The sequence below is a fragment of the Drosophila hydei genome, unplaced genomic scaffold (assembly GCF_003285905.1).
Source record: "Drosophila hydei strain 15085-1641.00,03,60 unplaced genomic scaffold, DhydRS2 tig00000063-arrow-pilon, whole genome shotgun sequence".
NCBI classification, from domain to species: domain Eukaryota; kingdom Metazoa; phylum Arthropoda; class Insecta; order Diptera; family Drosophilidae; genus Drosophila; species Drosophila hydei.
Window position 1 is genome coordinate 3,221,634 of NW_022045657.1, and position 26,843 is coordinate 3,248,476.

The 26,843-nt window shown below is 42.0% G+C and overlaps 1 protein-coding gene and 1 long non-coding RNA gene across 2 annotated transcripts in view; one reads left to right on the forward strand and one right to left on the reverse strand.

Annotated features, from left to right (window-relative positions):
• LOC111604943 overlaps positions 1-11,630 on the forward strand; it is a 59,866-nt gene extending 48,236 nt beyond the window's left edge. Inside the window, exons 2-3 of the long non-coding RNA XR_002751781.1 lie at positions 11,116-11,421; positions 11,489-11,630. This is a non-coding gene — a long non-coding RNA (uncharacterized LOC111604943). The remainder of the gene's footprint in view (positions 1-11,115; positions 11,422-11,488) is intronic.
• On the reverse strand, positions 1,419-26,843 carry LOC111604936. The gene is made up of 5 exons (XM_023323206.2): positions 26,743-26,843; positions 18,474-18,880; positions 11,110-11,222; positions 4,607-4,880; positions 1,419-3,311 (listed from the first exon to the last, which is right to left on the reverse strand). The coding sequence occupies exons 2-5, from the start codon at positions 18,687-18,689 to the stop codon at positions 1,905-1,907; spliced, it is 2,010 nt and encodes a 669-aa protein (XP_023178974.2). The 5' UTR covers positions 18,690-18,880; positions 26,743-26,843; the 3' UTR covers positions 1,419-1,904.

Below are 26,843 nucleotides of genomic sequence, written 5' to 3' on the forward strand. Positions count from 1 at the left end.
ATCTAATTGTTATTCATAGTTTTAGCTTGAGTAAGTACACATATGTGTGTATATATTTATAGGGTTCTCTGGCTGCGATAGCTTTTCGTTTCACTCGTTCAATGATTGTGCTTCTGCATAATTTCTTTTAATGTTTCAACTTGTTGGCTTTAGCTCTCTGTGTTAGGGGTATTCCGTCTACAAAAATCACAACGACTTGAACTGTTATCAAAGCATGTTCTATGGCAGGGAGCAGGGGCTTGAGAAGGGGCTGGGCTACGCTAAATGCTACCAATCTTAACGCTTATATAATGTATATATATATATATATATATATATATATATATATATTTATATATATATATATATATATATATGTATGTATGGCTGTGTGTGGGTATATTTATGTACAGCATAGTTGAGTTCAAGTTCTAGTTATATGTATGTATATATATCTATAGACTACTAATTATAGGATACATTGCATTGTGCTCATAGTATATGGAAAATTTAACATTCGCATCGTACAGTTTCTTAGCATGTCCTAAACTTATCTGTGGGCGGGGCAGGGGTCGGGGTCGAGGTCGTAACTTTCTTATGGGTAACTCGCATGCTATTTACAGTTCTGATACAACCTAGCGAGTGTCTCAATTGGCGGGGGCCATTCACAGTTGGGTAGCCCCTCACCTAGTATTGTGTCTTCACTCGATATACCTAATGGGTGCTTAGTTTGGCATAGTTTACAAGTGGATTATCCACTATGCTAATATGGTACAATTTATTATATTGAATACATCTATATATACTTTAATATGAGTTTATTTATAGTTAGTTATTAGTTTTTTTTAAATATTTAAACAGTCTTGTGAGAACCCTTTAGCAAAGCAAAGGCTACGTTAAATGCAATTTCTTAGCTCTCAATGGAAATTCAGGAAACTCAAAATGTTAAGTTAACAGTATGTTGTTTTTTTGTGCTGCCTAGAAGTATGCTATGCGTTCTAGCAACTGCAGTAAATGAACGCACTGTTAAGCAACATTTAGGTTATATGCATTTAAGTGCAGCCCTAAAAGTATGCTACATTTTTATTAGCGACAGTCGCCAATAGGTCTCACTGCGCTCAAAAGTAGGCAACAAATTAGTTATACCAAAAATGTAAAGGGAAAAATCGTTGTTGATAACAAAACTTAAATTTATAGTTACAATCCACACTTTGTTTAACAAAGGAAAATCTAGCAAAACAGAAAAACAAAAGCCAATTTTCTTTAAATTTTTGTGATATTTTTTATATTTTCTTCCATTTTCTTTAAAGATTTTTTTCAAGTTTTCGTTTTTGTGCGTTTTTTCTTCTCTTTCGTTATTTCATCATTTGCTTAAGAACTAAAATAACAAACAAAAGCTTAAAAAATTCACTTAAAACTACATCGACTTAAGCTTGGGCAATAAAAATTTAGTTTATGCATTAATTTCGTTATAAATTAGTTTACTTTAGTTTCTGCTTCTTTCATTCCGCTCAGTTTGTCATTATATTAAATTGTAGAATTTGGCAATCACATTGGAAAAACACTTAGACGCTATAAGTTCTTTGCTTTCTAGAAGTTACACTGACTTTTAAATTATGGCAGGCCCCAAATAGGATTTATGCTTATGAACAGGGCGGGAGGGGGCGTGGGGGCGCCTGGAGTACCTAACTACAGCATATCGGTAATATAGGTCTATTGCTTTTACGATGTACACGCAGCAGAGGGAGACAAATTGTCGAGAACTTGTCCCTGGAACACTTAACTATTGGCTAAATTCAGAAGAAGCTTAAGGGCTAAAAAGCTACTCGCTAACTGTACATGAATCGAGAGAGGACTCCCTCTCTCTCTCTCTTATATACACGCTTGGCTCTAGTCTGGTTGGACATATGCAATGCCTAACCGATCTACGCCGGGGACAGGCTGCTCGCATTGTTATTGTCCAGCTGCGTGGGGACTGTGGAGCAGGCGCTGTTGTTGTTGGGGCTGGTCGCCTCGTTGCTGCTGCTGCTGATCGAGGCGATGGGCATCGCTGTGGCCGTGGGCGTGCCGGAGGCCTTCCTAGCCCGATGCCAGCCAAAGCTCAGGGCAGCGCTCAGCTTGCTCGGCTTCAGCTGCGGCTCGGCCAGGTCGTAGTCCTGCCGTCCAATCGAGCTGGCGGGCGTGTGATGGCTGTAGCCGGAGTCGGAGCCAAAGCTGGAGTCGCCGTAGGGCTGCCTGTAGTCGGCGGCCGATGTGGGCAGCAGTGTGGAGGCATAGGGTCTCGCCGAACCAGCGCCTCCGGCTGCCACACCCACGGGGCCCACGCCGGCGCTGTCGTAGTAGTAGTTGGCATTATAAATCGGCTCAGCATAGCCGTAGGCGGGCTCGGTGGCCAGCGGCGCGGCATGAATGCGATGATGCTGGTGCTGATGCGCCGGTGGGCGACGGTCCAGGAGGCGTGGCTGGGTGCGCACCCGCATCGTGGCTGCCATGAGGCCGTTGGCGCTGTTGGGCGCATACTGCTGCACGCTCGGGTAGCGAATGCGCTCCCGGTAGATGGTGGCCAACGGCGGCGCCGGCGCCTGGCTGAGCTGCGCGTTAATCCGATTGCGGCGCTCCACCTCGTGCTCGAGCGTGTTGTAGAACTGCGGCGCCGTCGACCGGGCCAAGTAGCCAAGCGACATCATGTTGCTGCGATTGTCATAGAGCGGCGCCAGGTCCGCAATGTCCGCCGTGGAGCTGCTGTTGTTCAGCTCGTCCTGCGCTCGCTGCTGGCGACTGCGCTGAATGCGGCGCAGCGGGCCGCCGCTTGCCAACTCGTTGTTGTTGTTGTTGTTGTTGTGGCTGTGGCTGTGGCTGTTGCTGTTGTGCGGGTTGCTGCTGGTGGATGCACTGGCCGTGGAAGCATCCGGCGCCGTCGACGAGCCCGAGCTGAGCACGCTGTGTCGCTCCTGCGGCGGTGGCGCCACCTGGCTGACAGTGGCGGAAACTGCAACTGCAGCATTTGCCGCTGCTGCGCTGCTGCTGCTGCCCGCGGGTCGTTCGTGATAGGGCGTGGCTGGCGGCACAGCACCTGCTAAGGGCGTGCTATTGGGCTCCTTGTGGAAGCTGCACTCGCCCGGCAGCGACAGCTCGTCCTCGGCGAAGTCGTCGTCCGAGTGCAGCGGCGGCTCCGACTCCCCATCGGAGTCCACGCGACCGGGGCCGAGCTCCTCGTAGACGTTGTCGTTCGACCGATACGGATCCGGGCCGGGCGAGGAGCTGACGAGGAAGGGCGGTGAACGCGTCATCGGATAACCGCTGGGATAATGTATGCTCTTGCCCTGCAGCAGCTGTAACAGACAAGGAGAGAGAGAGAGAGAGACGGAGTTAGTAAGAACTTTCACTTGGTCTGTGGTAAGCGATTTACGGCCCAGAACAGAGCTGACAGAGCCTCGGGCGGAACTTTAAGACAATGTGAAATGGCTCGGGATGCGGCTCAAAAGCATGACTTGCTCGACGGGCGAATACCCTTTAGACAATAATCGGACTCTAATGTTGAGTCAAGTGAAATGCTAGAGCAACCCTCATTAGAGACAGCAAACAGAGTATAAGTTTACAGGGTATAAGACAAGCCTTGTGGTAAAAGCTGAGCAAACAGTAAAATAAGTGAAATAACTTCTATTACAGGGTATAACTCAGTATATCAAATGGAAATATAGACCTTTCAACAAAGCCAAGCTCAGGCTGTGTATACCCAACAGTCTAAATGGCAGCTGTACAGGGTATTTGTCAGAGTTAAGCGCAAAGCCGACCGAAGGCAGCAGCAAATGCCGCAAGGAATGAATAATAAATATGCAGAGGCAAATGGAACGTGTAAACAGGACCAAACAGGACGCAGCAGGACGCAGGCGAAGCTTTAAGCAATCGAAGCAAGTAAAAGGATTCAGTTAAAGGCAATGCAGCTAAGGCTGCAAAGCATTAAGTGAAACATGCGAGTCAAGGATGTGCAGCAGGGGGCAGGAGCTGTTTATCAGACAATAAAATAAACACACACTTCACACACACACACACACACACCCATTCAGCACGAAGAAAAGTGGACCATAAAGAGGTATCCAGAAACATGATAAGACTTGGCGGAAGCGGCACAAAGATGCCTCGGCAAGGCGAGCGTCGTAAAAGAGGCACAAAAGGACTAAGCCCAAAGGCAAAGCAGATAATGCAGCAGCACACAGATATATATATATATATATAAATAAGTATATATATATAATGGTATATGATCTGTGCGTTTGAATACGATTTGTGTCAGGTTCAAGTGTGAAGCGAGTTAGAACAATCAATGGAGGCGAATAAAGCATCGAAACGGGCATTAAGGAAATGCGATCTCATTTTACACAGTTTTGGCAGACGAAGGAATGTGTGTGTGTGCGAGGGTGTGCGAGTGTGTGTGACAAGTTGACAATGACAGTGCAATGTTTTGACAGCAATTGTCGTAATATTAGAGCTGACATCAATTCGCGAAAAAATGAGAGCAGGAGGAAGAAGAACAGAAGCAAAGCAAACTTCCTGCACGACAATTAAACAAAGGGAACTCAGCCGGGCTGACGGGGTTAAGGGGTCATTGCAAGAGAGAAATACTAACCTCTGTGTGCGGATGCTGCTGGTAATGATGATGCAGATGATGATGATGATGGTGCGGATGCTGGTGCTGATGATGCGCGTGCTGATACTGATGATGGTGCCGCATCACCAGCGGCCGATGGTGACCCAGGTGCGCATCGGGATCCTCGTACATGGCATGGTGATGATGCTGCCCACTGTGCGCGCCACTGGCACCGCCCAAGGGCAACGTGCCACTGAGCGCACCACGCGTGGGCGTCTTGCAGGGCAGCAGATTTTGTACCTTTCGTTTGTTTCTGCAATGAAGTCGAAAGAAATTTAGTTGGATTAGTAAATGTATGAGGCGATGCATAATTAAAGCTATATTAAAGCTCACTAAAAGCTTTTGGCATTAAAAATATGTAGAGAGAGAGAGCGAGAGAGCCAGAGAGCTTAAAATAAATAAATAATTAAATGAGACGACGATAAAGTTGAGAGAGAGAGAGAAGAGATAGAGGGAGAGAGCAGACAGAGCTAACATTTGGCTGGTCTTAAAGCTTCACTTAAAGCTGTGTCATAAATCTATGAAAGAAGTCTAAAGAGCAATGAGCCAGGAGGAGAGGCGGAGAGGCGGAGAGGAAGAGAGACAAGATAATGACGATGACGTTGATGACGTTGTTCGAGCCACGCTTAATAGAGCAATAAGTTTTCGGTCAGCAGCAGCAGCAGCAGCAGCAGCAGACCAAAAGACGAGTCAAGATAAATCGATTTGTAATGGCTGCAAAATGGACGGCTCTGAGCTCGCTCGGTGGGCGTGGCTAGCGGTGATAAATGCCAATGCGTGGGCGCGGTGTGCGGGCCAGGTAAACACGAGTCAAGCAAAGCAGCGGCAAATATTTCATTTAGTCCTTGGCAAATAGCCCGAGCAGCTTGATTAATAAAGAATGCGACAAAAGCAACAGAAAAGCAGCAACAGCAAGTTGCAAAGAAGCAAAAGCCAGCTCAAAAAGTGTGCCACATAAAATTCAATTTAAATAAGCAGCACAGCAGAGAGAGAAGCGGGCAAGAAGTTGACAAGGACAAGGAAGGATGTCAAAACAAAGTCGAAGGCGTTTTGAAACCGCGTGCCATGAAAATAATGAACATAATTAAGTGTTGCCCATGGCAAAGACAACATCAGCTAACAGCTAACACACACACACACACACACGCACACAGCAGCCTCTCAGGGCTGGCATATGGCAAACTCTCAGCTGCGGAGAGCTCTCAGCATAAGCATAATGAAAAATGTGGAATTAAATTGACGCCACGTAGCATGCCCCAGGGCCAAGTATACAAAATGTATGAGCAGCAGGAGGAGGGGCTGGGGCTGGGGCTGGGGCTGGGGCGGCTGTCTGTCAGCCTTGTAATGTCTTGTAGGTAAACATGTTGCGTTGTCTAACGGAAGTCGCTCGTAAAAACTCGCCTGCACACAAAATAAAAAGCGAAAGCCAACTGTCGTATCAGAGCATTTGATTGTGGGAAGACGCACACACATTTTACATATATACGTATACGTAATATATATGTATATTAAAAATTCTAGCCTACTTTGGGGCAACGAGCCGCAGCTAAGGCCTAGACGAAGAATGCATACGCTACGGCCAAAACAAAGCAGAGAAAGAAAGTGAGGACTAAGAGGACTTTAAAGTAGTTTCCGATAGAGCTGGTTGAGCAAACGTTTACGAATGCTGCACAAAGAGGAATTGCCGCTAAGAGCTTAAGTTTGCGCAGCAACAGCTGGCACGAGCGGCGCGCAGAGGGTATTTGGAGTGCGCTGAGGCTGAGGTTAAGAGTCGCTGTCGGAGTCTGTGGCAGCCTGTTTGTCTTTTGCTTAGCACATGCGAGTGGAGGACTGTCAGGCTGTCTGCGCGCCTTGTAAAATATACTTTAAAGTAAATTAAATAATGTGGCATGCCACAAGATGACGCTCGAGCCAGAGCAAGCAAAATAAAAGAGCAGAGACTTGGCTTTGCCTTTGCCTTTGCTTCGACTTTTTTCATTTCATTTCACTTACGAGGCGTAAAAATGAAATCAACGCGTGCGAGTTTAAGCGCAGCTACGAGTGTGTGCGTGTGTGTGTGTGCGTGTGTGCTTTAACCCTTAAGCATCATGTTTGATTTCTCAGAGCATTATGGCCAAGCTACAGCAATGGACGCAGCGTCCCAGGAGTGTCGTACACTTTGGCCAGCGCGTAAAGGAAAACTCAGAGGGAAAGCCATGTGGAAGGGTGCTTAAGCAGCTGCCCCATGCGGCATGCCTTGGGGGCAAGCGTCAAGGGTTGCCTTTTGGCATAAGCAATTTACAATAAATGTTGCCAAGCCAACAACAACAACAACGCGATTGTACGTGAGGGTGGAACCCAGCCAAGCCAAGCCGAGCATCAGACGGGCTTAGGGCAGGTGGAACGGAAGGGGGATGGGAGAAGGGGCAGGGGAGCTTACGATTGTCGATTTTTATAGTTGCAAACGTATCTTTTATTTATGAACTACACAAGGGTTGCGCAACAGCTAGAACAAAAGCCATTCACTTTGATATGCAAATGGTTCGTGAGTGGGAATTTCTGTGGTTTGCATTAACTTCAATTGTTCGTATCTATTACTGCACAAGCAGACGCATATATACCTGAAGTAGGAGCATGTCTGCTGCACTGCAACTGCCACCTGCCACCTGCCACCTGCCACCTGCTGAGCCGCAAGCCACATTCCTGCGGTGCAGCCTGCAACGGGTAGTGGAGTGAAGCTAGGCAAGGTTTTGCTTAGGTATAAAACAGAGTTCACAGCGGGACAGATCCAAGTAAAGCTTAGAATAGTGCCCTAATTGGGCAAATAAACAAATTTGCTAAATAATTTCAGATTTTCCATACACAACTCATAAGTTGAGCAACTTCAAGGTGAGAGACAAACGACTTAAGGAAAAAGTTATGATTTTTAAGCAATTTTTCTTAAGCTCTCAGCAATTAACAATTTGCTCATAAATAGTTCTAACTGAATATTTACTAATTGTTATAATTAAATAATAAATTTCAAAGCGACAGCTGGCGAGCTCTGTTTAAGGCTGGGGCAGCAAGTGAAACCTTCTTGTCAGGGAGCATATCTCAGCTTTTCAATCATGTTCTTAAGGGGCTGCACTTGATTAAAAGTTGCCGGGGTAACCCTGGCCAAAGCCAAAGCCTGCCAGGGTTGTCGAGCATGTCGGGGCGAAGGCACGCGGCAGACAAATGAAATTGCAAGCAGCCAAAATTGATTTTATTTATTTAGAGCTGAGGCAGTCAACATTAATGGTAGCACACACACACACACACACACACACACACACACACACACACACACACACACACACACACACACACACACACACACACACACACACACACACACACACACACACTTACACACATGTGGGCCATAACTTCTGAGAAGCACTGTTGCCAGGGTTGCCATCTATTTAATATGCATGAGTGCGTGGGCAAACGGCGTCGCACTTGACTTTAACGCAAAAAAAAATAAACAAAAAAAAATTAAATAAAAAAAATACACTGCGAAAAACAGGAGAGAATTCGTGTTAATTTCAATTTTGCTTTTCACATGCAATTATTTGCATAAAATCAAGCTTGTTTATTGAAAAATTATTTACTGTCGACAATGTTAACAAGCGCTTCAGATTTTTGCCACGCCCCTCCCCATAAACCTGGCCCTTCGTCCACTTGCAACACGTGTTGCATGCTCGCATATTTCATGCAATTAATAAAGTTCAATGTTGAAACATTTACAACAAAAAAATGGTTGGTCAAGAGTGGCGAGCGCGGCAAGGGGAGGGGCACCCTCTGGCGGTTTATTAAAATAATTAAGGTAATTATGAACAGGCGACTCGATGGACTCGTAATAAATGTCATTAAAAGTTCGCAAAAAAAATTTCATACTAAATGATTTTGGTATTTCAGCTTACAGACGGCGCAAACGGGGAGCGAAAAATGTAATGTAATTATGAGAGTTTAACGTAGGAAAAACTGTGACGAGGGCAGTTCGAAAAGTTGCACTGACCAAGGCTGTACCTGTTGGATTAGTTGACTCTGGCTTCATTTAAGGAGATTTGAAGGACCTGAGTTTCACAGCTTGTTTGCCAAGCTTCTCTATTCAAAGTCTCACGGGTGTAGCACTCTTCCAGTGTTGGAAAACGATCAACACTGTCACTCATTAGGCATGCTTTAACTCCGTTCGATTGCCTGCTATTGTCCCTTTAAAGCGCTTAGTAAATAGTTTATCTTTAATGCCACGCCCACTGGCGTTTTTATTTTCCATTTCACGGGCAGCAACAACTTTTTCGGCTTTTATGTGTTGACATTACGATTATTTTATTTCCATTACAGAAAGAAAGTAAAATAAACAAAATTAGTTGCTATTTTATTTATAGGTTTTCTATGTCGCCTTGTTGCTGGCACACGCAACACTCTCACACACACACACACACACACATTTATGTATATGTATTCGCATTCATATTCATATTTATTTGTTGTTGGGGCCCATAAAGGCAAAAATAATGTGCCACATCATAAATGCCACAAAAATGGCGCTAGACTCAAGTTGTTGTTGCCTTTTTTTTTGCTTTGGACATTCATAGTCATTCACACAGACATACACACGCCCACACAGAGGGCGCAAACACGCACATGCAGATAGCAAATGGAACAAGTTTTTGGGGCAACACTTAAAGCAGCAGCTTTTGCCAACTGTATGTGTGCTTGTGTGTATAATAAAGATGCTCGTCCTGCTTTGCGTCTGTGTGTGTGTGTGTGTGTCCTGGTCATGGCCATAACCTCAGAAATGATGAAGCACAACAGCAACAACACCAACAACATTTGCTTGCTGTTTGCTTAGCTCTGTTTACTCTGGCACGCCCCTGTCGGCCGCCTACTTATCCGGCCTGTGCGTTCGTGCGGTCAGCAAACTTTAATGAATATGTATGAAAAGCGCTTGTAGCAACTGCTCAGCTCCAATGCCCGCCTCCCACAACGAGTCCAGGGTCATGAATATATCCCACTCTTCGGCGTAAGAGTCAAATCGAATGTTGTTGCGGTCCCTTTCTAACAGGCTACTTCAGCACTTGTTGATGTTAATGAGGAGTAGCAGCAGCTTAAAGAGTTACTGCAAATCACTTGAAACGAATTGAAAGGAAATTACATTTTTTAAGAGCAAGCACACACACATACACATTCATAACTTTAGCTTGAGAGATCGTTAAGCTTATGTCTCTTAGTATGCTCTTCCATTCTCACTCTTGAGCTCCAAAGTTCGCACAGCCATGAAATCAAATAAATGTTTAGCTATAATTCATATGCACAGAGCAGATAAGAAAAATGAAAAAAATCTAAATTTGGTTAACCCATTAAAACGTACACGCACACTCTGCCTCTTTCATGCTGGCGTTCTCCCTTTCCCACACACTCACTCGAAGGACAGCAACCAAAGCTGAGTTTTTTTTCAAACATGCACAGAGCCGCTTGCTTCCTACTAAACTAATGTTGCTCTACTCAAACTCCCAACTTTCGCTTCGGCTCTCTTTGCTGTGCGTGCAAAAATTCTTTGGGCTCTGGTCTCTCTCGCTCATATGCACTACATATATAAACTACAGCCAAGCACCGTTATGTGCCCGGATTTGTTTTTTTTTTTCATTTAGTGCTCTCTCTTAGTTTGCTTTTGCTGTGGCTTTTTTGGCTGGATTTCATTTCGCTTTTTTTAGTTATTTGTTGGCGAAATTGTTTTATTTCTTTTTTTCCACTCGGCTTAAAAGTTGATGTAGCTGTGTGTGTTTGTTGGTACTTTTCTCACGTGTTTTTTTTTTTTGCTTTGTGTGTTTGAAATTTCAATTTAATTTAGTTTTGGTTTTAAGAGTGCACACACACACAAGCAAAAAGTACAGTAATACACGCACCGACAGAAACAAACACACTCATGTAGGTCAGCACTGGAAAGTAGACTACATTAATTTTCGTTTGGCCGCCATTGCTTTGGCTTTGCTTGTTTTTGTGACTTTAGCAAATGGGTTTTTACTGTTATAAATGCACATACAGAGCTGCATAGTTTTTATTGTTGAATCGGTTTGCACATTTTGCGCATTTCATGCATTTTTCATAGGGCGTTAAATTGTTGGCTGCCCAGCACTTTATGGCTTATGCATTTTTATGTTTGCTGTTGTACAACACTTGTTTATAGTTAATTAAAGCTGTGAATATTGTGTGTGGCCTCAGTCACGCATATCATGTTCTATGTGTGCGTGTGTGTGAAGCACTTGAGTTACATTGAGCCATCGACAAGCCAACTGCAGGTCAAAGATCGTAGCTGAGCTTAAGTATTGACACGCACCAGACCTCAGCATATAGCCGAGACAAGCACCCGTGCTACAGCGAAAGAGCAAGCGAGAAGCACTTAATTAGCCTAAGCCCAAGCAATGCGCACTGCACTGTTCGCACTTTTGAGTTGTTTTTCTTGGTTTCTTTGTACTTACTTCCAGACAAACAGCGAAGAGATGAGCACAATGAGCACCAGCAGCAGTGAAAAAACCGCTATCATCGCTGAGGTGGCCAGTGATTGGCTACTGTATAAGCTGGCATCCAGTATCTGCAAGAGAGGTGAAAAGAGAAGAAAAGCATGAGTTGAAATTACTTTGCAGTGAGTGAAAAGTAAAAGTAAGAGCTTTTGTACTTTTAAAAAAAGTTTAAGACAATGCAAATCACGACGCAACTCAAACACAAAACCATTTTGCATGCGAACAAGAAGAGCAAGAGCAAGCGAAACAGACAGCAGCAACAAAATTTCGGTAAATATGCCTAACGAATAGCAAACAAAATCCCACGATGCTGTTAACCTTTTTTTGATTCGCACAGAATTTTTGAAGATGCCGACAATCGAGGCAGAGTGAAAGAGGAGGAGAGGAAGCTACAAGTTTGCGCCAATCAACAAAATTAAGGTCAAAACCTGTGAAAATTGCCTATGCAGAACGAAGAGCAGTACAGAATGTAAGAAAATAAAAACGACTTCATTTTTTCGAAAACTTCGAAATTATGCAGCTTTTGCTGCCAAAGATAAAATGTCATTTTTATCGAATACAAACTTTACTCTTAATTGTATTTGTGCTTGCTTTTTATAGTCGAAAAACTTTTCGAAAAACAACGAAAATCGCATCCACCTGTCATTGGCCCCAACACAAAGCCAAACATAAAGATAAACAAACACATACAAATACACACACACACACGGGAACGTACAGTTCGTCGCATAAATCAGTCAAATGCATTGGAAAAATATTTTTGTGTGAGCACAAAGAGAGAGAGAGAGGGAGAGAGACAAAAGCTGCGCTCAAATTGAGGTCAAGCTTTGACAGCTGTGCAAATAATTTCGCCACGGCCAGAGTGTACACAACTGCAACTGAGAGTCTGTGCGTGTGTTTGAATGTGCGTATGTAGGTCGCTTTTCAATTTGTAATTGCATTTTTGTGCATACACTAATTTATTAATAAATAGTTTCTCATTGATTTATTTGCGCTGACACAATTTCCTCTGCACCCGGAAGCGGACTGCCTCTATCTGAGCCAGCCTCCCCATAGCCTCCCCATCTCTCGCGGTGCCAATTAATCATTTAATATGCCACAGCTGAGAGCATAAGGCAAACAATAACAGAAACACAAAACCCGCTCCCAATTTCAGTCTCAATGCGAGATAAGCTATAAAAATATTGACAGGCATGGTCGTATGGCGAAATTGTTTAAACTATTCAAGTAGTGAGAGGGGAGCAAATGCAGCAGGGGCAGTTCGGGGCAGGGGGCCAACACGGGTAGCTGCCACCCAAGCCCAAGCCCCGGCCCACACCAAACTCTACGTCTTATCATAAAATGCTCAAGAAATTTGTTTTCATTTCTTGACGAAAATTGTTTTGAAAGCCATTCACAGACAAATCCGAAACTGAGTCAAACAAATAAATAACAATAAATTAAACAATTATGCGAGCTGCTCCACAGCAAGTGTGTGTGTTAAGTAGGGGAGACAGAGAGAGAGAGTCAAAAGTTAAAAAAAGAAAGAAAAGAAAAGAAAAGAAAGAAAACTCCCAAAGCTCATTGCGCGTAATCAAATTGATTAATGAGCTGCGGCGTGGCAGTGTTGTGAAGTGTCGAAGCATGGCGAGTGGGGAGTGTTCGATTGCGACAATTGCTGTGTGCCTTTGCTGACCTGTTGAGTGCGCTACGTTAACAATTAAGTTTCTGGGAGTTGTTGAAATTGTTGAAAGTTATAGTGTCGTTATAGATATGGTCATAGATATGATATTATGATTAATATTATATATACCAAATTTCAGCATAATAATTGTAGAATTTATTAAGAAAGCTGCCACTGCTCAATATACCAAATTTCAGTATGATAATATAATATATTATGATGATATATTTCTTCTGTGGCTTAAGCCTGATAATCTGCTAAGTAAATGTATTTAAGAAGTTCCAGAATTGTTACAAAAGAATCTCTATCTTTCCTATTTATTTTTATATTATTACAGTTAACTCACATGCTTGACTTGTAGCTCCCCTACACTGCACAGCTAGGGTTGGGCCAGTCTCAAATCTTAAGATCTCTCACACGAAACAATAAGTGAAAATAATGAAATTTCTTTTGCTTTATTTTCTAGCCACCCTTCACTCACTTTTCCAGCCGCAGGCGTTCATAATCGATAGATCTTTGTGAGTGCGTTTTAGCTATTTGTAATGCCCGAGCACAAATGAGCTACATGAGTAGCTGACAGCCCAATGAGAGAGGGCAGAGAGAGAGAGGGAGAAGGGGGCAAGAGGTAAAAGGCAAACATTGCGACAGTTTGACTGCCGCCGGCTTACAACTGCCGCTCGTCAGCTGCAAACGGGGCTTAACCCCGACTACTAGCCAACTCAGATAAAAAAAAAACAACTTCTGTCCCGCTACAATACGCGCTCTCTCGAAAAAAAAGAGTTGTATGCGTCTTATCGATAACAAGCAGTCGCCCTGCTTCGTCTGTTTGCGCAGATAAGCGCATATTCCAGTAGGAGTTGCTTGATTGAAGGCTTTCCATCCAGTCGAGTCGACTCGACTCGACCCGAATAGGTAGCCGCAGTCATAACTTAATAGGCAGAGCCGTGGGCAAACATTGCGCCCAGATAACGATAGCAGTTTGAACGATTTATGTTCAGGCAAATAGCCAAAAAGTAAATAGAAGCCAACTTGTGCGATAAAGTAATTAAGCCACAAGGCCTGCAACGAAATAGATATATATCTATATATATAGATTGAAATATTCATCAGAAATTATGGCACAAATTTAACAACATTAGCAGCTACTCAAGTGCCTTGGCTTCTTGGCTGTTTGTGCTTTTAACTGAATATTTCGAGTGGGTCTGCTGAGCTGCCTTTAAAGTGTTGCCAATTTGGGCCAGTCATCGCTTTGTTTGACTACACCTGCGTAGCCTAGCCTGTGCCGATGAAAAACACAAAAGTTTGCAACAATGCCCAGTGTTGTGTAAGCCAGCCAAGGCTGGGTGCTTAGTAATGGAGGCTTGCAACGCACGTGGACGCACGTGCCACTTGCAGGCTCAACTACAACAATAGCAGCAACAGCTACAGCTACAACAAGTTGGCACACTGATAACATGGCAAAACTTTTCTACATGCGTTGCATGTGTAACGCCTTTTTCAACACTAGCTGCGGCAGTGGCAGTGGCAGTGGCAGCGGCAGCTAACTTCGATTTCATTGCACGTGCATATCGACAGTTCTTTCACAGCCCCGCCCACCTTCGCCCCTTCCGATATTGATGTTGGCAACTTGGCGCAGTTTTGTAACCACTTGACAGTGCAATTGTTTGGAAACAACTTGTGATTGCGATGCATTTCCAGTTGTTCTAGCTGCATCTGCCGTCTCTTGCACTCTGGCTATGTCGCTCTTTCTGTCTCTTGTCTTCCATTTGTCTTTATCGTTAGTTCTGAGGCTGTTTAAGAGTAGTTTGCAAGTTGGAAAAAGGTAATTCCTGAAAGAGAACTGCTCTAAATCTGCCAACTCTACTCGCTGCCTCCTCAAACCATTCAGGACAGCAACTAAAGATGACAAAAGTTAATGATTGAATAGAAAATGTGTTGGTAATAATATTATGATATTATTTTAAATAAAATCAAAGCAATTAAAGCATTAAAGAGGAAAGAGAGAGAGAGAGAGACAGAGTGAGGAAGAAAAGCTTAGCTAATAGGCAAAGCGTGAAGGAGTAAGAACTAAATAGAGAAAGATCCACTCGGAGAATGAGTAACATATTAAGTTAAAGTTCTCAGGAGTATTATTAAATCGAGTTAAATGGTTGTCCTAAGTTCAGCTGGTTAAATGAATATTCCTATATGTGTATTTATATGAAATGTATACACAAATGAAATTTTCTTATTGTGAAAAGTCCGCCAGACAATTTTACATTTTGTGTTGTCTGCACTGTTTTGCCATCTCTATCTCCTTCTCCCTCCTTCTCTCTCTCTCTCTGTGTGTCTGTTGTGTTGTGCCTGTCTGCAGCTGTGTCTGCTATGTGTCAACTGTAAACAACATCAACAACCTTAGGCCACACCCTAGCCTCTGAGCCCGGCCCCTACTCTGCCTCCATCATCATCATCAGCTGGAGCGTGCGAGCTCTAAAAAGCAGACCTCGAAACTATGCAACGTTTTGTAGACAATGGAATGTGCGACTATTTTGTATGGCATTCGCACGACATTTGATATCAATGTCAAGACATTTGCACTACGCCCAACTTCCCAACATCCCAAGCCCCAAACTCCTCTCGCTTAACCCTCTTTAACACGCTTTTGGCTTTTGCTTATTTAAAGCGATTTCTCAGCTAAAGTTGAAGTATTTTTGCCAGCGACCCAGGCAAAAGTGGAAGGCAGCAGCGAAATAAAATAAAAAAGGATTATTTTGCTGCCATGCCACGCCCAGCTGCAATCACTGTGAGCTGCTTTTGCTTTTGCTTTTGCTCTGCTTATTTTTCTTGTATTTTTTTCTGCTGCTTGTCAAGTTGTTGTATTTCTTTTTCTATTTTTTTTTTATTTTTTTTTGGATTCTCGCATCGCGCAGCAAATTTAATTTCGTATGTTTGACGCGTCGTCCTCGTATTCCTGCCCCAATCCAACGTCTTTTGCTACCCCTCCGCAGCCATATCGAATCCTTTGCGTGCTGTGTCCCGCTTTAAAATCTGCAAATACCCTGTGTGATGGCCGTCTCTCCGGACAGGGTATGCACTGCAAACACGACATAAATCTAACACATATTCTGCTGCTTTATAGGGCAACTACACGCCTAGCAGTCCTTATCATTCTATAGTCAGATGCTTCATGCTTCTCTGTGTTCAGTTGATTGTCTTTCTCTTTATATGACAACTGAGGCTGGCAATCCGTTTTATATGTGCATACAAACATAAATATATATATATATATATATATATATATATATATATATATCTGTATGACGATTTATTCTATTCAATATCTCCTTAAATTCCTTTTGCTTTACAGGGCAATCCTAAGTCTAGCTTTATTTCGCTTTCTTTTCTGGCTTCTTCACTGCTTTTACGAGTTGACAATTACGCTCTCCACACACACACACACACAGACTGCCAAATTGGCACAATTCCCGTTAAACTTATCAATTTGATGAGAGAGGATTTCACACACGCACCCACACACCCGCAACTGAGATGCTGAGATTACAGAGCAGCGATTTAGCCTCCTCGCCCTGCCCTGTTCCTTGGCAGTTTTGAGCGCTAATCCATTAAATTGATGCTGATGGCAATTGAATTTAAGCTGCTGCCGCAGAGATTTCTAACGTATTTTACCTGAGTGTCAGTCAGTGGAAGCATGAAATTGCATTTCGATAAGCGATAGACGCGGCTATCGATAGACGTGCGCCTTAAAGCTGACATTAAGCGCTTGTTTCCATTTGATTTGTCAGCATAAATCAGCAGCTGCCCACTGTCAAGTGAGACTAGAATAAGAGCTAGAGAGTGTCTGAGAGAGAGGGAGAGGGAGAGGCAAATACTCTCAAGTGCCCACACACACACAGAGAGTCTACCAAGTTATCTGGCGCTCGGCGGACCACACACATAGAATTTGCTTTTTTATTTATTGAAATTTTTCTGGTCTGTTACATAAATGTTCCATATTAAGTGGAAAACACTTGAGTTTTCCGACCTGTTTGGGGCTGCCCCATATATATATATATATATATATATATATATATATATATATGGGAAATATGAAGATGGGAAAACATATCTGTGGGCACGTGAGCCTCATGTGCTTATCAGGGCCTTCGCCCAGCTCGGCTGAAGTGTTGATGTGGAATTTGATCTTGTGTTTTGTTTTGTGTTGTGTTGTTCTGCTTTGCTTTTCTCGAGTTTCTTCACTTTTTCCCGCCTGTTGCCTAAACAAACAGTCCAGCGATTATATCAAGTGCCAGGTTACATTTGCTTAAATTTCTTCTTCTTCTATTTCGTCTGTTTTTTCTTTAATAAAATAATTTGTAACAATATTTTTTAGTGAGTTCGGTTCCTTGAAGTTTGCGTCGAGTTTTTTGGGAGGGCGAGACAGAGGCAGAGGCAGACAATTCGTTGCGCCTTGCATGGCCATATGTTGCCACGTTACAACCCCCTGGCAGCGCCCCCGGGCACCGCCTCTCGAACAACTACTTGGGCTGTCCTTTTTGTGCTCTGACGCTTAACTTTTCATTGTTATTGTAATTTGTTGGCAGGAGGATTGGGTTGGCCAGCCTCATAATGATGACGTTTTTTCCCGTATATATTTATATATATAAATTTGTGTATATTTTGGCAACAGCTGTTGCTCTGGCAACGGCCAGGACTTCAAGGAGTAAACAGCTTTAAAGTGTTGCCTTGCGGTTGTCTGTGAGCCCAAGCAAAATGAAAACATAAAATAAATAAAAGGAAAGCCAAGAAAAACGAAGCTGAAGAAGTGTGCACAGCCTTAAATATTTTTCTTTTGCTTCCTCTGCGTTTAAATGAGTTGCAAATTCAAAAGTCTTTAAAATGGGTAAGAAAATGTTATTGTGGCGCGAATGGCTGACAATGGAAACTCTTTGAGTTAAGTAAACATTTGGTTTTCTCCTGCTCTGTTAGTGACCCTTAACAGACGCCAAACATAAGCTGTTAGTTAACAGCTTTTAAATTAAGTTTAGTTCCATAACGATCAACATTTGTAGAATTTAAAGTTCTAACAGTTATGTTATCGGCTCACTGCTTAACAGCTGTTATTAACATGTTAACTAGTTATGTTAGGCCTAAGTTCAGCTAATTCTATGCGATCTTATAGAAGCCAACTGAAGTAGCAAACTATGCAAACAGATTCCTAACAGCTGTGGCATGTGTTAAGACATTAACAGCTGTTAAGTTGGCATATTTAACCTCACTTTATGGCAGTCGACAATTGCCGTTCGATGCTCTCATTAACATATAAAGCCTCAGAATGTTAATTTTTGATCAGATGTCATAAATCGTAGCAGCCTCGGACAATGCACAACAATCAGTTCAAGTGTCAAACACTCAACTTTTAGCACCGCCCATCGGCTCAGCCTCCCCCTCATGGAGGCAACCACCACCCCAATTACAGCTGGCAAGGCGCATTATTATTATTGTTGTAGTTGCTATTCGTCTGCATAATGCAATAATTCAATAAGGCAACATAAATTAGAGACACCTTCAAAGGGGGAAATCTCAACAGCTGTGAACCCTGTGCAGTTGATTAGGGTTGCAACCCCGCCTGCCACACACATGTATATCTGTGTAGTGGGCTATAACTGTTTCGACTGCTTACCGGTATCGCCTGGCAGACATCACTGTCCCATTGCTGTTGCGCCAGTTGCTCCTCGTTGCAGTCCTGCGGCACCACCGTGTATTCGGCTAGCGCTGGTGGCCGCGGCGGCGGTGGTACCAGGAACTGTGGTGGTGGGGCTAGCGGCATGCCGGCGCAGTCATCGCAGTCGAACATGAAGAGCTCGGCATCCATCATGGTATCCAACATCTTCCACATTTGTTGCGACTCCTCACGTTTGATATATGTTTGCTTTTTGGTTTCTGATTTTGGTTGTGTATACGAGTGTGTGTGTGGGTGTGTGTGTGTGATACTGATTGTGTATGTGTGTGTATTTGAGATCTTGGGCTGCGTGTCAAATGCGTTTCCTGATCGCTGTCATCGCTGGACAGCCCTCAACGGCGGCGGCGCTGCAAAAGGAGGGAAAGAAAAGAAATGTAGTCGAGGCTGGTGAATAGCTGGCCAGGACATCAGCTGGCAGCAGCTGTCGCTGCTTTGTCTAGCACAATTATCTGGCCACTGCAGGGCTTGGCACGTCGCTAATGGCCGGCCTGATCCTGGACACACTTCCATTGGCACATGCAAAAAGTTTAAGTATGTATTTTTAGCCCGCTGCCATGAGGATTTTTTGGTTCATTCCAGTAGCACCCCTAAGCGACTGCAACGATCCCAGTGCTCTGTGTCCTCTCTGAAGAACCCACCCCGATGTTCTAGCCGCGAGGCTGTTAATTTTTATTGATTTTGTTTAATGCGTTTCTATTTTTTACTTATTTATTTTTATTTGCTTTGGCTTTTTGTTGTCGGTGTCGTTGTCGTTGTCGCTGTAGTTGTTGTTGTGCGTGTGTCCTGTTTTTAGCCCGTTTCATTTTTATCACCCCACAGCTATAGCTATATATACATTTTCCTTTTTTGTTTTCCTTTTTTAATCCTATAGCTAAATCTGTCGACTCATTGGCAATTGCTTTAACCCCTCTGCTGTCATAGCCGGGTTTTTTTATGACTATTATCCTTTTCGCTGCGGTTCTGTTGTTATTCTTCACACATATGCTGACAAAAAGTAATTGAGAAATTGCGTACAGTTTGATGAGTGCATTCATAGCTCAACTGCAGCGATCAGGTATAATCGACTTTTATCGATAATTGGCAGATGAGTTGATGAGATGAGATTACTCATAGCTAAATTAATTTGTGGCATATTTCATCTTATAGACATTTATCGATATATCGATCATTGACTAATCAAAAAAAATGCATGCATTTATAAATTTATTGAGTTACAAGATATTCAGAGATATTCTAATCAAGTCAATTTACTATTATCGATAACAGCCAGCGGCTGGATGCCGTTAAACTTGACAGTCGCATTCAAAATTGGTTCCATCAATGCAAAAATGCCAAAAGCCAAATCTCGCATTGCCATAGTCCATGTGGATTACGTTGCGGCTTAAGCTCTCGACTGTCTGCCAGCTACTTGACAGCCGGGAAAACTCAAGAGCTCAAAAGTCCATGTGGCTGCTGTGGCTGCTGCGTGGGGTAAGGCCACGGCACATAGCTACAAAGAGAGAGAGACGCAGGCAGAGAGGATGCAAGCGAAGGCAACATATGTTGCCAGTTGGGCCATTTAATTAGCTGCACAGTGAGCTGACAGTTGTCAGAGAAGAGAGAGAGAGCAGCAGCAGCAGAGAGAGACAGAGAGAAGGCAAGCAGGCAGGCAGGCCAGGCCAACTGATAAGATCTGAAAAGAAAAAACTACAATTGTTGCTGTTGTTGTTGCTGTTGTCTTGCAATCAAATGTAAGCCGCTGTTGACATTGGAGATTAAAAGATATTAAAAACGAAGACGACGAAGCGAATCTGACACACAATGTTGCACTGGACAGAAGAAGAAGAAGCAGCAGCAGCAGCAAGAGATTCCAACTTGAACTCGAAATAATACAATGACGGACGGTTAGACAGACAAGCCCAAAACCGACAAACAGACAAGGAGACAGACACACAGAGAGAGCGAGAGAGAGCGAGAGAGAAAGAGAGAGAGGGGTACACACAACATGTCAAAGATGAAATGTTGTAAAGAAAATTGAATTGAATTGAATGGAATTGAAATTGAAACGAAGTCAAACTAATAAATAACAAAAAAAGAATCGAATAACAAAAAATATATAATAAAACCAGACAAATGCACGCATGTGCACGACTGAAAGATGCCCTGTAAAAGACGAACTCAAATGGAATAAAATCTATCAAATTTGAGGTAAAGCTAGAGCTACGAAAGGTGCTAGAGAGTGTGAGAGAGAGAGAGAGAGAGAGAGAGACAGAGAAAGCTGCAACCTGGTTCACTCCAGACTACCCTAGCCCTACAGGCCTGCGACAAACGCAGCACTAATGCAATATTGAATTGCTGCAGCAAGCTGCAAGCAAAGGCTGCATAACTCACTGCTAAAATCTCAACTTAAAGCTTCAGTTTATTGTTTTTTTCGTTGCCTGCTTTGGTTTTTTGGAAATCGATTGAATTGTCTCGCGTCTCGCAACTCGATGCTGAGACAGAGACAGAGACAGGGACTGGGATTGTCTGCTGATTAGCTTTTGAAAGCGGCCCATTAAAAGCGCTGCTGCAAACCCCAAGAGCTGCAAAATAATGAAATAAATCGTGTTGAAAATAAAAAAAAAAAAAAACAACTACAAGAAACGAGAGCAAATGAAAAGGAAAAGGAGCTGATGCTGTAGCAGGCGAGACAACGAAATCGATTTGTTTTGAGATTAAGTCTGGGACGCATTCAAAGGTTCTCCTGGGACGCACTGGCAGTGGCAGTCCGTCGAAGCGTGAAACGGAAACGTTTTGGACGACGCGCCAAGGAAGCGCAAATGGAAATCAAAGTCCTGTCGAGGTGAGTAGTCGGGCAATTAGCAGCAGTCGGAGGCGGCGAAGGAGTAAGCTAAGAAGCAGACATTCTGATAAGAGAAAATCAAAGTGAAACGCTAGCAATTAGATAATTGGCTTAAGGTTGGACTTGAGATACATTTTGAGCAACTACTTGAAGACAGCTGCACGCACAGCTTGTTATGATAGCGCAGAGCTGAGTTCAGCTGAGCAGAGCACTCAAGGATTGAGAGGGCATGGGGAAAATCAAAAACATTTTTCCTTGCTTAGAGCATCGCAATTAAAGCTGGCCAACCCCTTCTCAGCCAATTAAAGTATATCTCAATGGAACTAGTTAGAGAACACACTTACTTCCCACTTACTTTCTCAGCACTTTCACCCAAGGCTGATTTATGTCGCTTATATAACTACTTGAGAAACAAAGCGACAGCAAGACAAAGAGACAGAAACAACAGCTGTCTGGGAATATAATTGAATTGTGCCCAACATGAATTTCGATTGGAAATCGTCTGAGGCACTATCAAAATTAGCCGGACAATTGCCAGGGGTTGTAGTTGGTTTTCCGAGTTTAGTTTTTCTTTTTTGCCACGCATTTAAATGACTCAATCGTTGCTATTGAAAAGCCAAACCACGTTTCGGGTCACAGTAACCGAAACAGAGACTCGAGCGCAGGTAACAGAGAGCGAAACACATTTATTAGCTACAATGATAAATGTTCTTTCCAAGGATCGACAGTTCTGACTCTAGCTCCCTCTCTCTCTTCATCTCTCCCTCCCTCCCCCTTCTCTCTCTCTCTCTCGTCTGTCGCGACAGTCGAAACGTGTAATTTTAATTCGTTTTGGGCATAGGTAAGCGATATGGGTGCCACTCAGGTAAAAAATAGAGATAGAAAAAAGAAAAACCCAAACTGCATTCGGCATTGGAAATTGAGACATTTAATGTAGTTAGTAGTTCGGTCGCCGGGCTCTCTGGGCAAACGGCTAAGTGTTATGGGCACTGCGGGATAACAATTTTCCAATATGTGGAACAAATGTAACAGGCCTGGCAATGCGACTATATATTGCCAATTCCTCAAGGGCAGCGATAAGGCATCAATTGATGTTCGAATAGGACGATAGAGAGATATAGGAAGGTAAGGTTTATGGCTTGGCATGATTAACTATGATTAAGTATGTTACCGTTGAGGTAAAAGGGACTAAACTAGTTTATAATCGAATTTTTAACTTTTATATTATATAATAAATTCTATTGGACAATGTTTCAAGAAAATGTATGCTTAAAATATTTAAATGTTTGCAAAAATAATTATTAAATAATTAGGTTTAATTTTTATTCAATTAAGTTATTTTAATATTATATTAAATAATAACATTAATTATAATATTTATATTTAAATATTATAATTAAATATATTAGTTATATAATTAATTAATTCACTCTTAAATTGCTGTCAAAATATTTGATGAGACTTATTTAAAATTTAGCTGCTTGAATAAAAGCAAAATATAATTTAGACAGCGCTCTACCTTAGCATAAAATGCTTATAAGTTTAATACGCCTTTTTATTGTAGTTTTTATAAGCTCTCAAAGGACAATATTTTCGTATATTTTATTTGTTGCCCAGCTTACTTCATTCACTTCACGAACTCGGCAAACTTTAAGGTAAAGTCTTAATCAAAAACTTATCTAATCTTCAGCTGCGGCTTTTGCTTAAACAAAGCAAAAAAAACTTCTCTGCTTCTGAGTTGCACTTTAAGCTGTGCAGCAGGAAATAAAATGCGACTTTAAAATTAGTTTAGATCTTTTAAGTTATCTATTTTTCAGTTTAAGCTCTTGCGCCCAAAGCACGCTACAAATTACCAAGCAAAAAAAAACAAATCTAGGCTAAAATATGCGTTAGCCCCAAACCATAAGCAGCAACAGAAAACAAAAAAATAAGGACCTACAGCAACTTGTGCCTTAGTTTACATATCATTTATTATTTGTTGTGCTTGTCCAGTCTCGGCCGAGGTGTTTGTGAGGGGAACACAACTAGCGTTGCGTCTGGCTCTGCTGTTCTGCTGATGCTGATGCTGCCTCTGCCTGTGCTGCTGCCCCTGCGGCCACATTACGCTAAACTTTTAAATAAAGCAACGCGCCGCGTTGAGGCAGCGCAGGCAGAGGCACAGGCAGAAGTAGTTGACGGGCATGTCACATCAATGTCACTCAGCATTAAGAGCAAAAGTGCGTGAAAGAGAGAAGGAGAGCGAGCGAGAGGGAGTGCGGGCAGGGGAATTACACTAAGCATGTCCTGAGATGGCTGCGATAAAGTTTGTTTTCTTTGCGCTCGCTGCTCAATCTCTCTTCCTCTTTCTCTCTCTCCTTTTCCTTCTCGCTCTCACTCCGATTGCCGCCGGGCAGCTGAGCATGAGAAAAAAACGTCGGCATTTACCTACAACTGCAATGGCTCCTTCGCACCGTCTTCCCGTAACCCCCCCGCGCCCCGCCCCTTCGGCCGTTCGCCCCTTGGCAGTCGTGTAAGTCCTGCCTTTTTTCACGGCTTTCGCTTTTTGCGCTGCGAGAAAATTACAAGCGCATAACAAATATTTTGTTTTCAGATTTTTTCTTCCATTTTTTTTGCTCCATTTTCATTTTCATTTTCATTTTCCGCTTGCCTCGAAATTTACTGTTACAATTTTCGCGTGCGTTTTGTTTGTAGATTTTTTTTCTGACTTCATCTTTTTGAGTTGTTGTTCCCTCAGCTTTTTCGTTTCGTTTGGCTTATTTGCATAAGGTGCTTAGAGCTTGTTTTGTTTCTAAGCCGCTTAGCATATGGCAACGCGGAGCATCGAGAATCGAATGAGCTACTACCATTTTTGACTATAATTCACAATTGGTTCTGACGCTGTCAACTATCAGTTGCCCATTTATACAATGTCTGCGCTGAGCAATCAATTCCCACGCAAACTGACTTTAATAAAGCCATTTCGAGTCGCGAGTTATGTCAAAGAGTTGACAACGCACAAGTTACCTTCTTTTTTGTACTTTTTTTATATAAAATATATTTCAGTTGAAACCACGCGCTGGGCATACTAATTAGGCAGGCAGAGAGAGGCGGCTCAAACAAATAAATTTGAAAGCAAACAGCAAACGGAAATCCTGTGAGCCTTTTGCCTCGACAAAAACCAACAAAAAAGAATAATAAGAAGAGGAGAAAGGCAAAGGCAAAGGTAAAGGTAAAGCAGAGGTAAACATGTGTAGCACTTAAATTTCAATTTGCTGAACGCACTTCAGCTCTCGATTCGCTTTAAATGTATCTGCGAGATACATTTTAATAGCTTCCAACACTGAGATTTTGCACTTGCCAACACTCTCTCTCTCTCCGCTGCTCCACATAATATATATAAATATATATATTTATTGCGTAGGCTCGCGATTGAGTTATTATTTATTTGCAGCGAGGCGCGTTTAACAGCTCATTTAGCGCTTGTATCTGCCAGATACTCGCCTCTCTGTGTGTGTGTGTATCTGTAAGATACATTGCCCACTTGCCGCGCATCGTCATAAATTTGGATTTTGGCACAGCGCAATTTATGAGTTATGCGCCTTAGCTTATTTACCCAAAGGATTAACAGACGACAGACGACAGACTCGAGGGAGAAGAAGTCAAGCAATAACTGAAAAATAATGAACTTGCCGCCAAATGTGGCAAAAGCACTTGTTGCGCCCTTCGGCCGTCTGCTAATAATTTAAACAAATTTACGTAAAACAAAAACTGTTGACACTTTGCTAGAGCCAGAGCCCGAGTCAGAGCCAGTGCCTACGTCTAAGACCCGAACAGTTCGCTGCGCTAGTTAAACAAAGGTGTGTGTTTGTTGTCAGTGTGTGTGTGCGTGCGTGTGTGTGTGTGTGTGTGTGTGTGTGTGTTTGTTGGTGTTGCTTAACCTTACAGATGACATAAGTGCTATGCTGTATGCTTAACTTCTTTTCTCTTTATGTTTCTACACTTTTTCTATTTGGTTATAATTAAAGCTTTTGTCGGCTCTTTTGTTGTTGTTTTTTATTGTTGCTGTTGTTGTTCTGTCTTCCTCTTAATTCTAGAAATGATTTGTTTGCTTTTCAACTTGTGGTTTTTCATTCTTGTTTTTTTGTTCAACTAAATCTGTACAACTAAAGCCAGAAGAGCCTTAGGCCAATGCAGTTGCTCTGTGTTAATCTAAAAAAATAACTGTAAAACACACTTAAATAACTTTGAACACTTGCTCAACCGCTTTTACAAATGTTTTCTAACAGTTTATATGACTGTTTATAATTAAAATAATATCATTAAATGACATTGAATAACAAGTTTGAAAAATTCCTTTTTTCAATTATTTTATTTTTATATAAGTAATTAATATTATTTGTATGAAATTTAAATTATATATATATATTTTTTTTATGAAATATATTCGATGTAAAATTTTATAAAAATAATAAATTAATATATATATATATATATATATATATATATATATATATATATATATATATATATATATATATATAAAATATATAAAAATATTATAAATAACAAAATTAAAAATATAAAAATAATTTTTAAATAACATTTACTTTTTATATATAAATAAAATTCTAAAAAAAGAATTTCCTTTACTATTTTTGAAGTCAGTCATTCAAAACTTGATTTTCAATAAACATAATTTTTATATTATATGTTTTATTTTTTTTTTATATATAAAGAATTTGTTGTGGCAAGCGCATTTCCTTATAAATTGTTATAAATTATTATGAAATATGCGTAACAGTTTTGAGAATTCATATTTATAACTTTATCTCTACTCTTTCTGACTACTCCTACTTCGATTTTCTATGTTTTCTCGGTGGTATTTTGTATTTCTTAAGCCAACAAAAAACACTTCAATAAATCTCTAATATAGGTGTAATACAGGTGTCTGTGGCTTTAAGGCGTATAGTTAAGCTGTTGTCAATATAACTGTATAACTGTTACAGGCAGCTTGCTTATCGATAGCCCATGAGCCATAAGCCCAACAGCAGCTTAGTTAAAGCAACTATGCAATGTGTATCAGAGAGAACAAGAGACAGAAATAGAAAGAGACAGAGACAGAGAGAAGGCGAAGGTTCCAAAGCTTAAGCGTTAATCTGTCACTTCACTTGCTGCTGCTTTAGCTGCTGCTTGCTGCAGCTGATAAGCTTTTTGGCTCGACCCACTCATGGTTGCATCCGCTCATTATTTTCTCTCGGCCATTGTGCTAGGTTTTTGGCGCTCTAACTGTATTTCAAGATGCTTGCATTTGTTTTTTTTTTTTTGAGAAATATCTGCGTTTTTTATGTTTGTGTTTCTTTTGCAGCAGCCTTTCAGCATTTTATTCCACGCGCTGTTTGGCCAACTTACCCGCTGTTTTTTACTGCCCGCCGATAGGAGAAACTTAAAAGTTTGGCAACAACAACTTTTGGCTGCTGTTCCTGTTGTTTTTATATCAAAATTAAATCCAA

Bases quoted from the DNA above. Each gene is read 5' to 3' on its own strand.
- LOC111604936 (XM_023323206.2), bottom strand. From the start codon at position 18,689: ATGTGGAAGATGTTGGATACCATGATGGATGCCGAGCTCTTCATGTTC. The intron at 11,223-18,473 runs GTAAGCAGTCGA...CCTCTCTTGCAG, and splicing joins ATGTCTGCCAGGCGATACCG to ATACTGGATGCCAGCTTATA. The intron at 3,312-4,606 runs GTTAGTATTTCT...TGTCTGTTACAG, and splicing joins AGCAGCATCCGCACACAGAG to CTGCTGCAGGGCAAGAGCAT.